General features: G+C 53.1%; 5 protein-coding genes across 5 annotated transcripts; 1 reads left to right on the top strand and 4 right to left on the bottom strand.

Moving 5' to 3' along the window:
* Positions 1-117: 117 nt before the first annotated feature.
* On the bottom strand, positions 118-2439 carry GUITHDRAFT_133411 (hypothetical protein; the record flags this gene model as incomplete). Its single annotated transcript, XM_005839949.1, has 9 exons — positions 118-399; positions 446-577; positions 759-797; positions 849-890; positions 1197-1256; positions 1335-1390; positions 1433-1473; positions 2023-2141; positions 2284-2439. The coding sequence occupies 9 exons, from the start codon at positions 2437-2439 to the stop codon at positions 118-120; spliced, it is 927 nt and encodes a 308-aa protein (XP_005840006.1).
* A 1111-nt stretch (positions 2440-3550) lies between these two features.
* GUITHDRAFT_150502 (hypothetical protein) lies at positions 3551-4233 on the bottom strand. The gene has a single exon (XM_005839948.1). The coding sequence runs from the start codon at positions 4116-4118 to the stop codon at positions 3585-3587; it is 534 nt and encodes a 177-aa protein (XP_005840005.1). The 5' UTR covers positions 4119-4233; the 3' UTR covers positions 3551-3584.
* A 4102-nt stretch (positions 4234-8335) lies between these two features.
* On the bottom strand, positions 8336-9914 carry GUITHDRAFT_58085 (hypothetical protein; the record flags this gene model as incomplete). Its single annotated transcript, XM_005839947.1, has 9 exons — positions 8336-8419; positions 8477-8536; positions 8630-8740; positions 8790-8819; positions 8950-9004; positions 9125-9260; positions 9364-9421; positions 9474-9581; positions 9717-9914. Coding segments are annotated over 9 exons (840 nt in total), but the record flags the coding sequence as incomplete, so codon positions are not given.
* An 819-nt stretch (positions 9915-10733) lies between these two features.
* GUITHDRAFT_161143 (hypothetical protein) lies at positions 10734-12466 on the bottom strand (the record flags this gene model as incomplete). The annotated part of the gene is made up of 3 exons (XM_005839946.1): positions 12416-12466; positions 12154-12248; positions 10734-12109 (listed from the first exon to the last, which is right to left on the bottom strand). A coding segment is annotated over exon 3 (1308 nt), but the record flags the coding sequence as incomplete, so codon positions are not given.
* Positions 12467-13057: 591 nt separating this feature from the next.
* Positions 13058-14519, top strand: GUITHDRAFT_101468 (hypothetical protein; the record flags this gene model as incomplete). The annotated part of the gene is made up of 2 exons (XM_005839945.1): positions 13058-13474; positions 13521-14519. The coding sequence occupies 2 exons, from the start codon at positions 13058-13060 to the stop codon at positions 14517-14519; spliced, it is 1416 nt and encodes a 471-aa protein (XP_005840002.1).
* Between the last annotated feature and the right edge of the window lie 249 nt (positions 14520-14768).

The raw sequence follows: 14768 nt of genomic DNA, 5'->3' as shown, positions 1-14768 counted from the left end.
TTCCAAGGAGGCTGGCAGTACAAAGTGAGCCTCTGCAGTAGCAAACGGTCCATCTGTTGCTTCGTTGGGTATATCTGAGCAAGTTCCTGCGCAGCCCTCGAGCTCTCGCCTACATCTTCACTCCCGGACTCGGGCAAGTCTGCATTCCCCGCTGAAGAACTCCTTCCAGCCGTCAGCAATCTCTGGGCTGAGGCGAAGGTGGGTGAAAAAGGTGCAGATCGCTTGTTTTTGTTCGTCGCGGAGCCTTTCCCAACAAGAAAAGGCATCGCCCTCCTCGGCCCTTACAGCATGATCGTCGTTGCCGATCTCCCAGAGGTGTCCATCCTTGAGTCCAATGAGCCGGTGGAGAAATCGTGGCCGATCAGGCTCAACGCGGACGGAGATGATAAAGGTCTGAGACTGTTCACCCCAAGTAAGCATCTCGACGTGATCCAAATTGAATCACCTTGCCAATGTCATGAGAGAGGTCGAGATGGATGTCACCTTGAACTTGTGAAATTTGCAGGAAGAGGGTCATTCCGAGTTGTTGGTAGCCTGCTGACTTCGTGACGCTCTCGGCATGCTTCTGGAGCTTTCTCTGCCAGGAGCTATGTTACAAGTAAATCGACGGGTTTGGGCAGGAAGGAGGAGGAGAGCACTTCAAGACGAGGCACGAGCCTCTTGAAGGAACAGCCATGTTTCAAAGTACAACTCTTGCCATGGGAGAGGCGAACGAGGGGAACAGTGCGGATCCCCTTCCCTCACAGTCAATCACAAACCTTGAGCTCCTGGTCTACGTGGTCAGAACTCAGTGCCAACTGCAGATGCTGATGTCAGCAGCCAGCGACTCTATACAAGGAGATAAACACCTCATGTCGTTGAAGCAGAGGCTTCTCTATACCCATCCAGACCTTGAACATTGATAGTCAAAGAATGAGCGTGCAGGACTTGCTTGGCTTTCATGATAACATCGGAACCTTCACCATCACTCTTACCGCTTCCATGTCCACCCTCAGCACAGGCAGTACATGCCGGCCAATGTGCTCTTGGATCTGCTGTCCATCAGTAGCACCTCGTAACTGCTCGCCTGCGGCTGCTCCTCCTGACCCGTGAGGCTTCAATGGCAAGCAAATGGTCGTAGGATATGGCAAGTGTATGGAAGAACCTGGAGCGCTGGCCGTCTTCTGTTTCTTCTCAAGGCAAGCGACTTCGCTTACATGACATTGATGAAGCTTTGCTGCTTTTGTCAGAGATAGATCGAGACACTCTTTGTCTTGCTGGATTCCATGTTCACCAGCAGAAAGCCAGATACTCCTGGATAACTGATCCACCCACAATACGTGAAGAGACCCTACCTGCTCTACTTGCTTGAGAGTGCTACCAAGCTCACTGTCGATGTAGTCGAATGTGTCTGCATCCAACGAGCAATCATACATCATTTCTTGCAATGCACCTCTTTTAGGCATCGAAATGTTTGGTCCAAGAAATAGTCGCCTGCCACATGGTGAAACCCTGATCACATTTTCTACCTCAAACGGACATGAGCATGACATGAATGTATTCTTCGGGCGCACTTGTTTGCGATTCCCACCTCTTCTATCATCTTTCGATCTCGCTTCTCTCCTAACAACATTCCTCGAGCTTCTCCCCCACGCCTCTGCTAGATCCACTCCTCTACATTCTCCTCCACGACCCTGATAGATCCATTGAAGTTGGTAGCACAAGATCACGCCCGAACGTAACAAGTTTGGGTGTTACCACCCACCCTCCTACATATCATGTAGCGTAGGGGAGAGGAGCGGGTAGAACCTAACAAGTTTAGGGGCAGCTAAAAAAACCCAAAAAAAAGCCCACGACAACGCCGTGCCACCAAACCAGTAGGAGATTAGGGGCGGGGTCTGGGCGGGGTTGACTGATCACGACAATGGCGGGGGTGACTGATCACCCCGGTACCGCCCGCGGTACCGGGGTGGGTGCGGGCACCGCAGCCTTTACTCAATTCTAACCCGCTCCCGGTACCCCCCCGCCGGTACAGATCGGTACCGGGTGCCTTGCGGCCCGTCCGTCGACTTGTTCCACTTAAGAACCCCGCATGCCCCAAGGCGGCGACGCCCGCCGCCCCCCCCGCACAGCCGCCGGTTGCATCCCCTGCCCCATCCCGGCTGCCATGCGGCAGTGCTCCTTTCTCCCATGACGGACTCACGCCGGGCCATGAAGTGTCTCACTCAAGGGTCGTCTTCAAGCGTGCGGTCTCACGGAGGCTTGACGGTTGCCTCCCCATGATCATCCCGGATCAGGCCCAACCTCGTGGCAGTGAGACACCGACGCTTCTGGACCATGCGATGCTTTTGGACGCTTTTCGACAACATCTACTTCGACTGCAGCATTCAACGACCGCTGCTGCTGCAGCAGCAGCAGCTGCTGATGATCCCACTGAGTCAGAATCATCATCATCATCATTTCGTACTGCAGGGCATGTAAACTATACTACTATGTATAAAGAGACACCCAGGAATCCTTCAGTGCCTCTATATCATGCCACAACTTGATCCGTCTATGTCTTGATGTCAACATTCGGAATCAACCCTCTCACCCGCCTCCTCCCGCCACATGTGAAGCATGGCCTGAGACGTGCGTCCCAGTCTTCCATCCCACCTGTGAGCGTTGTTCCCATTCACCGTGTCATTGGCTTGCCATCCCGGCAAGCATTGACTCGGAAGTTGAACGGTTCCTACAATCAGAGTCATAACTTCAGCTCCCAACGGCACTGTGCCGGCTCGCGCCAGGCCGCTGCAGTAGTGGCACCGAGCCCCTCAGTTCAACTTGAGAAGTTCAGTTCACGGTTACGCCGTTCGCCCAGTCACCGTCCGTCCAGGTCCGATCCCCCCCCACCGGGTGCCACCCCGCATGGCCGCGCACCGGCGGCGAGCGATCGGACCGTCACCCGACACGGGCCGGGCCGGCGGGTGCCACCTTCAACTGAGCCGCCTTCACTACTGCCTCCGTCACAGTACCATCAGTGGCAGAGTGCCGGGACAGTGCCGAACCCGGCTCAGATAATTCCGGTGCCCCGGCAGCAATCAGTCACGGGACTCCGGATCCCCGGAGTCTCCCCGGCGGGATCCCAGGCCCGCCTTTTGCAAGGTCAGTCATCATGGCATGACAGGTGTATCGGAAACTGATCACCGGTCCTTTTAAGCTCTGTAAACCGGGTAGCATCTGAGTCACAGTTCCGTTTCGAAAATTTGTTCCGGCGTGGTAAATACGCTGGCAAGGCAACTACAGCGGGGAGTTCGGACAAGATGTGTTGGGGAAACGAAGAAGACGACACGTAGAAGAGAAATGTCCGAGAAAAGATGCCAACAAGGGGGAGAGATGGCAGAGGAGACATGCCAGAGGAGAGTCGGTAGAGGAGAGTTGCCAGAGGAGAGTCGGTAGAGGAGAGTTGCCAGAGGAGACATGGCAGAGGAGACATGGCAGAGGAGAGGCCTGTACTACGGTAGAGGAGTGATGGCAGAGGAGTGATGGTAGAGGAGTGATGGTAGATGGGATGAGGTAGAATAATGTAGGTGAAACATATGTTCATCTTCATTCCCATCCCACTGTCATAAGTCTTTCAACAATGCTGCAGCATATGTCGTTCTTTCCCTACTCTCATCTGAAGACTCCATCGAGTCTTGTGTGTGGTCCGGTCGAGCTGTCGTCCTATCCTTCTCCAAGTGTAACTTGTTGCAAAACGTGATGTAACTCAGCTGTTCATATCTGTGCTTGAGTTCACGCCTCTGCCATGCCGACTTCCCGTATGCTCTCTCAACCAGCACATGAAACGCTTTGTCGTAACATTCCTGGATGTTGTCTGCCCGTATCTCGCCTTCTTCACCAATCGCTCCGTTCTCCCGGCAAATCTTCTCTATCTCATTCATCACGCACCTTGCTTTGTAAAGATTCCTCCTGCTGGGTTTCGTTTTCAAGTCATGCCTCAAATTCAGTTTGTAAAAGTTACAAAATGGTCTGATTCTTTGTACCCTTCCATCAATGTTTCTAATCCGTCCTTGATACAAATACGTCATCATGTTTCTGACTGATATTTTCTGTGGCCATTCGAAATCTGCAGGAACCATGTGGCGCCCCCCCCCCATTCGAACCAATGGCCCTCTACTTCGTCATCATTCAATGATTGTTCTTCGCCTGGCGTGGCATCATCGTTGTCTGCTCCACTGTTCAATGACCCATCTTCTTCCATGTCTGATCCTGAGCTTGCTTCCGAGCTGTTTTCCGCAAGCAATTCATTGTCTTGTGTCCCTTCCCGCCATACAAACCTCTGTTCCACCGAACTCCCGTCTCGCACAGAATTATTTGCATCCAACACTGATGTCATGATTTCGAACATAACTTTCATGTTCTCCTCTATGTTATGCAGCTTCATCCAAACTCTTTTCATACCTTGCTGTGTTTGTTTTGAGTTCTCCTTCAGTGTTTTCTTCAGTGCTTTGTTGTGGGCATTCAATTGTTGTGTCACCATGTCTAACGCCTTTATCATCTCTGACTCCATTGAATTGGTCGATGCCGCCATTGTCTCTCCAGACTCTGCAGCTTTTCTCATCACGTCAATTGTGAACATGCCTTCAACCTTTGATACTTTCGTCACAAGCTCCTTAATCGTATGAATGATATCGGTCTTTGTTGGAATCCCATGTGCGAGCATGCCACACTCTTGGCAACTGTGAACCTTCAAAACTACTTTGTCACGTAGCTGATTCAAGCCATCAATGTCATGTAAGCGTAGTCGCTTGCCTTGAGAAGAAACAGAAGACGGCCAGCGCTCCAGGTTCTTCCATACACTTGCCATATCCTACGACCATTTGCTTGCCATTGAAGCCTCACGGGTCAGGAGGAGCAGCCGCAGGCGAGCAGTTACGAAGTGCTACGAGGTGTTTATCTCCTTGTATAGAGTCGCTGGCTGCTGACATCAGCATCTGCAGTTGGCACTGAGTTCTGACCACGTAGACCAGGAGCTCAAGGTTTGTGATTGACTGTGAGGGAAGGGGATCCGCACTGTTCCCCTCGTTCGCCTCTCCCATGGCAAGAGTTGTACTTTGAAACATGGCTGTTCCTTCAAGAGGCTCGTGCCTCGTCTTGAAGTGCTCTCCTCCTCCTTCCTGCCCAAACCCGTCGATTTACTTGTAACATAGCTCCTGGCAGAGAAAGCTCCAGAAGCATGCCGAGAGCGTCACGAAGTCAGCAGGCTACCAACAACTCGGAATGACCCTCTTCCTGCAAATTTCACAAGTTCAAGGTGACATCCATCTCGACCTCTCTCATGACATTGGCAAGGTGATTCAATTTGGATCACGTCGAGATGCTTACTTGGGGTGAACAGTCTCAGACCTTTATCATCTCCGTCCGCGTTGAGCCTGATCGGCCACGATTTCTCCACCGGCTCATTGGACTCAAGGATGGACACCTCTGGGAGATCGGCAACGACGATCATGCTGTAAGGGCCGAGGAGGGCGATGCCTTTTCTTGTTGGGAAAGGCTCCGCGACGAACAAAAACAAGCGATCTGCACCTTTTTCACCCACCTTCGCCTCAGCCCAGAGATTGCTGACGGCTGGAAGGAGTTCTTCAGCGGGGAATGCAGACTTGCCCGAGTCCGGGAGTGAAGATGTAGGCGAGAGCTCGAGGGCTGCGCAGGAACTTGCTCAGAAATACCCAACGAAGCAACAGATGGACCGTTTGCTACTGCAGAGGCTCACTTTGTACTTCCAGCCTCCTTGGAATGAAGAAAGTTCAGAGATCATTCAGATATCCTAGACAGATCTTGGCAATGGTGAAGATCTGCAGTATGCTGTTGCTTACTCTGGGTCGATCGGGGTCGAGATGTATCTCCCGTGATGCTCTTGCCTTACAGCTGCAGTCATGTCAGTACCAATGCCGCACTGATCTTTTTTTGTCTTGAGTAAGACCACCTTCATGCAATCATTTTTTCAGTCAAAGTGCTCAAGATGCAAAATGTCTAGACTCTCACTTCTGCATACCAGGTTCCACATGACAGAACAGCATGCCCAAGAGAAAATCCATGAACTGCCGGACTCTGAACTTCCTCTGCGAGGTCTCAGCTCCTTCAAGATGTTGTTCAGTGCTTTATACTCTGGCATGGATAGAGTTGTCTTGCCCTCGTGGGCCTGCATCACACCTTCGCCCTTCTTCCGGGTAACTTCTTTGGTATAGGAATTGATATAACCATCCAGAATGTCATCCAATGATCTTCCGCCTGTTTTCAACCCGATTGCCATAACATAACATTCCTGCGTCTGTACAGATATTTCAACGCACTTTTGTAACCCTGCACGGTGGACACAGCTACGGTTGCTTTGTCTCTGCTTGACACTTGCAAAATGTTGGCTACCTCTGCCTGACGCTCGTGACCTGCCACGTCTGGGGTATCTGCATTTTCTTCTTCTTCTTAGCCGTCCACACTTACTGCCGATGCTGCCTTCCTCTTGGACCCTGCTGTCCTCATTCCGTCGTGCTCACACAGCCAACCAAAGAAAGCCTGGAGCAAGTCCAATGGCAATGGGAGCTTCAGGTTCGTGCGATCTGTGTTGAGTGCTGCGTGATATCTTGGATCCTTGTGGAAGAACTCGATCATACCCATAATTCGATAAGCATACGTCTCTTGAGTGCTTCGGCTCACCGTGTTAAATTCCAGATCAAGAAATGCTTGGATGTTGGGGTCATCTGAAGCCGAAATGCTACAAGCCTCAGGGTCGTCAAATATTCTCAGAAGCGCATTCTTGTCTTTCACCCTCTTTCTGCATGAACGAGGTGCATGCTTTCCACATTCATCATTGCGATCCGAGCCAGCTAACTCCCATGCACAAACAAGGTGAAAGCACAACCTGCATATTTTGCATACCTTCAGAACAGCGTTTGCCTCAGGCTTTTGCATCAAGCAAACAGCACCGAAGACACACGTGTTGGGCTGTGCCACAGCCGGGGGTTCGTAGAACTGGATGGAGAGAGCTGATCAACTTCCTGGTCATGACTATCGCCTGCCGGACTCGCGCAGGCTTGGTTGCCATCCTGGTGGAGACCAGCCTCCAGTGGTTGGCTTTGTCCGTCATTGTCCGCCATTGCTCAGGGTGCGGGACACGACAGCAGTACATCATGATGCCGGCCAACATCAGTAGCACCTCGTAACTGCTCGCCTGCGGCTGCTCCTCCTGACCCGTGAGGCTTCAATGGCAAGCAAATGGTCGTAGGATATGGCAAGTGTATGGAAGAACCTGGAGCGCTGGCCGTCTTCTGTTTCTTCTCAAGGCAAGCGACTTCGCTTACATGACATTGATGAAGCTTTGCTGCTTGTGTCAGAGATAGATCGAGACACTCTTCGTCTTGCTGGATTCCATGTTCGCCAGCAGAAAGCCAGATACTCTTGGATGACTGATCCCACCACCATACGTGAAGAGACCCTACCTGCTCTACTTGCTTGAGAGTTCTACCAAGCTCACTGTCGATGTTGTCGAATCTGTCTGCATCCAATGAGCAATCATACCGTACATCATTTCTTGCAATGCACCTCTTTTAGGCATCGAAATGTTTGGTCCAAGAAATAGTCGCCTGCCACATGGTGAAACCCTGATCACATTTTCTACCTCAAACGGACATGAGCATGACATGAATGTATTCTTCGGGCGCACTTGTTTGCGATTCCCACCTCTTCTATCATCTTTCGATCTCGCTTCTCTCCTAACAACATTCCTCGAGCTTCTCCCCCACGCCTCTGCTAGATCCACTCCTCTACATTCTCCTCCACGACCCTGATAGATCCATTGAAGTTGGTAGCACAGGATCACGGCCGAACGTAACAAGTTTGGGTGTTGCCACCCACCCTCCTACATATCATGTAGCCTAGGGGAGAGGAGGGGGTAGAACCTAACAAGTTTAGGGGGACTAAAAAAAGCCACAAAAAACACACCATCATGGTGGGTATCATAGGGTAGTAAACTCCGCAGTTGGCTCGCGCTGTTGGCTCCCGACCCGTTGTTAGAATGACCTACTTGTAGGCTCTATCCTCCCCCTCTGTTTGCTCCGGTTTGCCCTTCTTTTTCAGTCAATCAAGGGACCTATTAACTTCACTTTGAGCAAACGATGTTTATTCATCACTCGTCGACTGCTTGCTCGTTCCCTTGTCCTTGTCCTCCATGAAGATGTTGAGGACTGCAGCTGTAAGACAAGAGCATCACGGGAGATAACATCTCGACCCCGTCAAGATCGCACAGTAAGGAGAGGGCAAGGTCCACATGAACAGAACAGCATGGAGCAACAGGTGAGGGGAGGCTACGTAGCGCACCAGCAAACAGCAGCATGCCTCCTGCGATCCCTTGCGCTCCCATGGACTCCCCCAGCAGGAAGAAGCTGAAGCAGGCGGCATAGACCTGATGGGCGCAAGGTGCTACAACGTCAGAGACTTGCTGGGCAGAGGAGGGCCTCACAGGGTCCATGGCGTAGATGATGGCGGCGCTCTCTGCCCTGATGCTCTTCTGCCCGACGGTCTGCGATCACAGCAAGTGAGCGCAAGATCGTACTGAATGTGAGGAGGAGGAAAGAAGGATGGATGTCAGGAGGAGGACAGCAGGATCCCACACCTGCAGGAAGCTTGTCAAGGCTGTTGTGACCAGCCCGAGGTAGGAAGCAGCGAGCAGCTGCTGGGGTCCCAAGTGCATGTCCTCTGAAAGGGAGGCAAGGTCAGTAAAATTCTCGTGGCCCGGCCGTGAGTGATTCACCTGTCCTCTCGAACAGCAGTACCCAGATCAGACACAGGACAGTGACTGTCATCTGGTGCAACCCGCGTTACATCACTACGATCATCATAAATCATCATCATCATCATCATCATCATCATCATCATCATCATCATCATCATCACAACAGCAATCATCTGTTGATCAAGGATTCATCTCTCAACCATTGAGATCGCGTTCAGTTCTGCAGCCTCGTGCCTTCTTGCCGCTCCCTCCAATCTGAATGCAAACCAGCATCACGTTCATCCAACTCACCTCAGCCTCGTCTCCTCCCCGCTTTCCTCTTCCCCTCCCATCCTCGTCCTCGTCCTCGTCCTCGTCCTCGTCCTCCTCGCTCACCTTAAGATAAACATAGCTGAGGACGCGGCAGCTGCAATCGACCATGCATCCCCAATGTTCGGAGCTCCTCCGTCGTAGCCGACGAGAAAGGTTCCTAGCAGAGCCAGGCCCACGTTGCTCCAAGTGGAAGAGGATACTGCCGTGAACCATCAGAAAGACGGAGAGGATTCACGTGAAGATGATGAGGGAGGAAAGGGATGGGAACGAGAACAAGGAGGTTCAGAAGTGGAGGAAAGCACCTTTTCTGCTATAGAGAAGGAGCCCCAAGATGGGCACAAGTTTGACATTGAGGTACAACTGCATGCAACCAACATCAGCAAGGTGAGGAGGCGAAGTCTGCATCGCCGACCAGGAAGGCGCTTCTTGAAGCTGTCGTGTACTGCAGTCCAATACTCTGAGTCGCATATCCCGCAAACGTCCACAGTCCGAGCTCGATCCCCGAATTCCACAGAGATCTCTTCCCTCCCACCTCCTCCGCGCTTCCCCCTCCTGTAACATCAGACGCTTCCAGCGTTCCCGCTGACTCGACGGACGCCGCAACGAGAGCTCCTTCCTGCTTCTCCTCCTCCTCCTCCTCGTCTGCAGCAGGAACCTTAGGTGATGCCCTCCCGAAGTCAAAGATCCCCGGGGCGAAGGGGAGGAAGACCATGGTCGCAAGGGCGAACCGCATCATGTTGAGCAGAGCAGGAGAGCCCGTGTCGCCCTCCAGCGTGAGCTTGATGATCGCATGCTGACTGCCCCACAGGATCGTGATGAAGTTGAGGAGCATCCAGGGGCCCCAGGCAGACAGGAAGGAGTTGTCGAAGACGCTCTCTCGCTCGATGCCCAGGTACCTCGCGTCCTCCTGCTCCGTCTGCTTCCTTGCCTGTTCCAGTTCGTCATGCTTGACTTCCTTCAGGACAGTCTGACTTCCGTCTCTTTCCGCTTCCCCTCCTCGAACTATCGTTCTCCTCCTACTGTAACAAGAGGAGGCTGAGTTCCCCGCTCCCAAGCGCCTCCCAACGGCCTCTCTTGCCAAGTACGCGGGCCTTGCGGCAGCTTCATGTTGCTTCTTGAGGAAGGGATTCGCGAGAAGAGAAGAAGAAAGTGACGATGCCGATGGTTGAACGGTAGCAGAGCATGAGAGGCAGGCGCGTCGTGGCAATGGCGCCAAACTCACTCCACCCAAGGCACAGGGTGACGAAGGAGACTGGAGCAGCGAGTGACAGGCCGGGCTAGAAGACAGGAGAGGAGAGGAGGAGCATCGAGGTAGAGAGGAGGAGGAGAGAGACGAGGGGCAGGGATGCAGGAAGAGCATGGACGTGGCGCCGGGATGAGGCGACGGCGATGCGGCGCATGCGAAGCTGCGCACCATGCTCTTATATGATCTGCCCTCTGGATACGACTAATGTAACTGAAAATATCACATACTTGACTAAAATATATCTTTATGCAAATCAAGCCCCCCTCAACTTATTCATAGGAGAGATTCGAGGACAGAAGGAAGACCTCGTCAGTCCGCACGGAAGGAGCTAGCATGCAGAGCCGGCTGGGCGTGATGCCCTACGATGCTCTCGAGGGTGGAGCTCACGCTCAGCGTCTCCTCGTCCTGCCACAAGTTCCCCATCACCTGCACGCCCATCGGGACATCCTCCACCAGGCCGATCGGAAGGGTGACCACCGGGTTGCCCATGATGGCAGCTTGGAAAGCGTAACCGAGCAAGGGCTTCCAGTAGGGAACTTCCTTGCCATGGATGAGGAAAGGCGCGTGGTTGGGGTTGTGCTTGAAAGCGTTCACACCGGAGACAGGCAGGATCCACACCGCGTGCTTTCTGCCATCCTTCCTCTTGAGCGCGTCCATGGTCTCCCTGAACGTCGCTCGCGCAGCATGTCTGAGCTGCTCTGCCTTGTGCAGCTGAGAGGCCGATGGCGACCTGTCCTTGTCTGGCCGCTTGAGCGGATGGTCTGTTTCAGATATGCTGACGCAGAGTTCCGAGAAGAGCCTGTGAGCTTGAAAGAGAGGCTTCTCGTCCAACTCCGGGGCTCCATAGTGGACTGAGACTCCATGAGACGCAAGCTTCTTCCCCAGCATTTCCAAACCTGCCGTCACAGCCTCTTGTGTGGGAACAGAAGGAAGAGAAGTCGTAAGCAACACGCTGATCTCAGATGGAGGAGGAGCAGGTAGAGGGCAAAAGGGAGAGGAAGGCAAGGCGTCTTCCCAAAGCCCTCCTGCATCACAGCAGGCTGCCTGCATGAATCGCTGTAGCATCGCTGTATCCTTGGCGATGGCTCCGACTGTCAGGAAGTTCTGCATGCAAGCGACCTCGGGCACGTGCCCATGGGGAGATAACCGCCGAGCAGTCGGCTTGATGGAGGCGACTCCACAGAAGGAGGAGGGCACTCGTAGCGATCCTGTGAGGTCCGAGCCGACAGCAAGAGGTACGAGACCAGCCGCAACAGCAGCAGCTGAGCCGCCCGAGCTTCCTCCTGGAGTGAGATTCGTGTCGTACGGATTGAAAGTGACTCCAAACACTTCGTTGAATGTCTGCATGTCGAGGCAGCCAGTCGGAACGTTGGTTTTCCCCAAGCACACTGCTCCGGCTTGCTTCAGCCGTGCGACAACGTTGGCATCTTGACTGGCCATGCTTCCTACCCTGCTCTGATATCCGCAGACAGTAGGCATTCCTTTGACATCAATGCTGTCTTTTACCAGGAAGGGCACATTCAGAAGGAAGAGGGATGATTTGTTGGCATTGCCACTCCTCCTTGATTCAATCTGATTCTCGATCTCCTCCTTCTTTGGAACATGGACCACTGCATTCAGAATCTTGTTTGTCTGCTGAATGTGAGCGAAAGATTCCACTATGTCCTTTTCCACCATGCTCTCGAATGTGTGAAGAAACCTCCTCTTGTAGAGAAGCATACTTCGAGATCTCATCTTGGCGAAATCTCAGGTTTTCAAACAGATCACGCTGTCCTCCTGTCGATCATCCTCTTAAATACACCCTACAAACAATTCAGACGCAGCAAGCGCAGACGTTACAACTGACAAACGTCGTGTCGTTCTTCTCTATGTACCGCTTGAGTTCTTCAGGCAAATATGCAGCCAAGGAGACGAATCCAATCAAAGCGAGCTTAGTCGCAACTGAAATTTCACATGTAAGCATTTAAATGAGATGGCAGGCGGATTTGGTAATGCTTCTGTTGTGCTCGTTCCCCTCCTCTCTCCTTGCGCCCCCCCAGCCCCTGCTCTGCTCCCTCCCTCTTCTCCTCGTCATGAACTTCTCTTGCCTCCTCCTCCTCCACCACCACCTGGGAACTTGAACTTCTGCGTTATGCGAGGAACGTCTTCCATTGCGCCACGAGACTTTGGCCCTCGTCCCCGCTCCTACACTCGTCCCTGCCAAAAAAATCTTATTGCAGTCAGTCAAAATGTTGGCGGCAGGGAGCTGCTGGGGGAATGCGAGGGAACAGGGGTTGGTGGGAGGGCGCGATGGGAGAGCAGAGAAGGAGGAGGGATGGAGATGGAGAACTTGGTCACAAGATGTGGCAGGGCTGACTAGAAGGTAGGAAGCTGACAGAGGAAGCAGGAGGCGGGGGAGGACAGGTGAGAGGACGTAGTTTGCTCAAACTTGAATGAACTCGACTTGATGGGGGGACCGAGTGAGGAGAGATATTGAGAAGGCACGTTGCTAGTGTAACGACATCGTTGATACCCCCTGGTATTGATGAGAGGGGCGAGGCTTCTGTTTTGAGATCAATTTTGGAATCTTGACATTTTTCAGCATTCTAAAATTTGACTTGCAGGCATTGAAAGCAAACTTTCCTCGGTTGATTGCAATTTGTCAGCAATCTCATGTATCAGAGTCATCAGCGTTTCTGTGCTTGTTGAATCTTGCAATTTGGAGGGATCGGCCGATTGAATTCATCCCACAGCATTCTTTTCCGTGAAACATGATTACCGAAGGCCATGGCTATGGCGTTTTGAGCCCGGGCATCGTCAGATCACCCAGAACACGACAGGCGGACAAGGAGCTTGAGCATAGCATGCGATCACCTGAGGTCCTCAATCGAATCTCCAACTTCGAGAGTGAGACTGTGGCGGCATATGACAAGGACATGTCGAGGGAAGCATGGCACCTGGCAAAGGAAGCTAGACTGTCAAAGCTGCGGCAGGAGATTGGATGGATGGAAGTCTCCTCGCATGATGGGAAGCGTTATGCTCCAGCAATCCCTTCCTCGAAAACCTCAAGGTCGCTCAACGCAAAGCGCCGGCCAGCACAAGAGGAGTCGGTCAGCCCTGACTTTGGGGCATGGCGAAGATCGTCCAACGGGTCCTCTGCGTCGACGATCTCACAGATAAACAACGAGGTGAAGCTCTCCTGCCGTCCTGCCTTGTTGTCTAACAGCCCCGCAGAGTGGTACGGCCGTCAAGCACGGACGGGAGCACGAGGAGGAGCAAGAGGACGCGACGTCCCCAGGGGAGTTGATTGCTCCTTACAGGGAAGGGGACGAGGCGATGCTGCTGCTGCACTCTCCTTCCCCCTGCAACTCGATCCGAGGAGTCACTCCCAGCGACGATGACCTCCTGCTCGAGGGCTCCCGGCCGGCCCCGGGCTACGAGGACATTCAGAAACACATACACACGCTTCGCGGGATTAAGAGGATTCAGCCCGGCATGAAGAGCAGCCCTCGTCTGACTGTGGTCGAGCCTAGCCTGGACTGGGAGGCCCTCGCACCAGTGGCTGAGGGGGCAAGAAGTCATAGGAACGACTTCAAGTCTCTTTATGAGGCTGATCATCTGCAGAACCACCAGACGGAGGCAGGCAGGCAGGGAGTCATCGAGGAAGAGGCGACTCAGAATTTGCACGGCCCCAGGAGGAGCGAACCTCTCTGGAAGCCCAAGGGGAGCATGCCGACCCTCAAGCTCTCGGATCGGAGCCTAGACAAGAGCTCGCAGCAGGAGAAGAGCAACAGGGTCCTCAAGACTTCAATCCTGGAGCTCGAGACCACTGCCCCTCCCCGCAAGACGAAGCTGCCGTCCATCTGCCAGGTCAGCCCATGGGATGACGACAAGAAACTCCTGATCGCAAGCCCGAAGCGTCTCGTGCACTCGGATCAAGCTCCCCGGCGACCTGTCAATCATTTCTCCATCGTCCCTCCTCTGCAGCTCCCGCCCCCACTGGAGAAGACGGAGGAGAGGTCTTGGACGCAGAGGAAGATGGAGCAGGCGGACAAGTTCTACCCTAAGATTAAGTTCTACATGCCGAACACCGCAAGGCCTGCCGTGTCCCCCACGACAGACTACTGCCGCAAGGTGATGAGATTCTTTCCGGTGCAGTCCTCCTCTTTCATGCAGATCTTGGGGAAGAGGAGCAAGGTGGAGGTCCAGCAGCAGCACACGGCGAGAGGATGATGAGAACAGCTTCACAGGAGGAGGACGAGGAGGAGGAGGACGAGGAGGAGGAGGAGCTGTTGGTGTTGGAGTGGGACATTTTTGGTTCGGTTGGCTGTGACTTGTGATGTACCATTTGGTATTTTTGAAACATGGTGATGTTTTGTCTTGAATGAATAACAGTTTTCGAAGAGAACCTGTCGTTTCCTGACTTCTCTTCTCTCTCAATCTCTGACCTTGATGCTCGTGATTACCGGAGAACCCGCGTAA

The sequence above is a fragment of the Guillardia theta genome (genome assembly GCF_000315625.1).
Source record: "Guillardia theta CCMP2712 unplaced genomic scaffold GUITHscaffold_7, whole genome shotgun sequence".
NCBI lineage: Eukaryota > Cryptophyceae > Pyrenomonadales > Geminigeraceae > Guillardia > Guillardia theta.
This window is presented reverse-complemented; position numbering and strand designations above follow the sequence as displayed.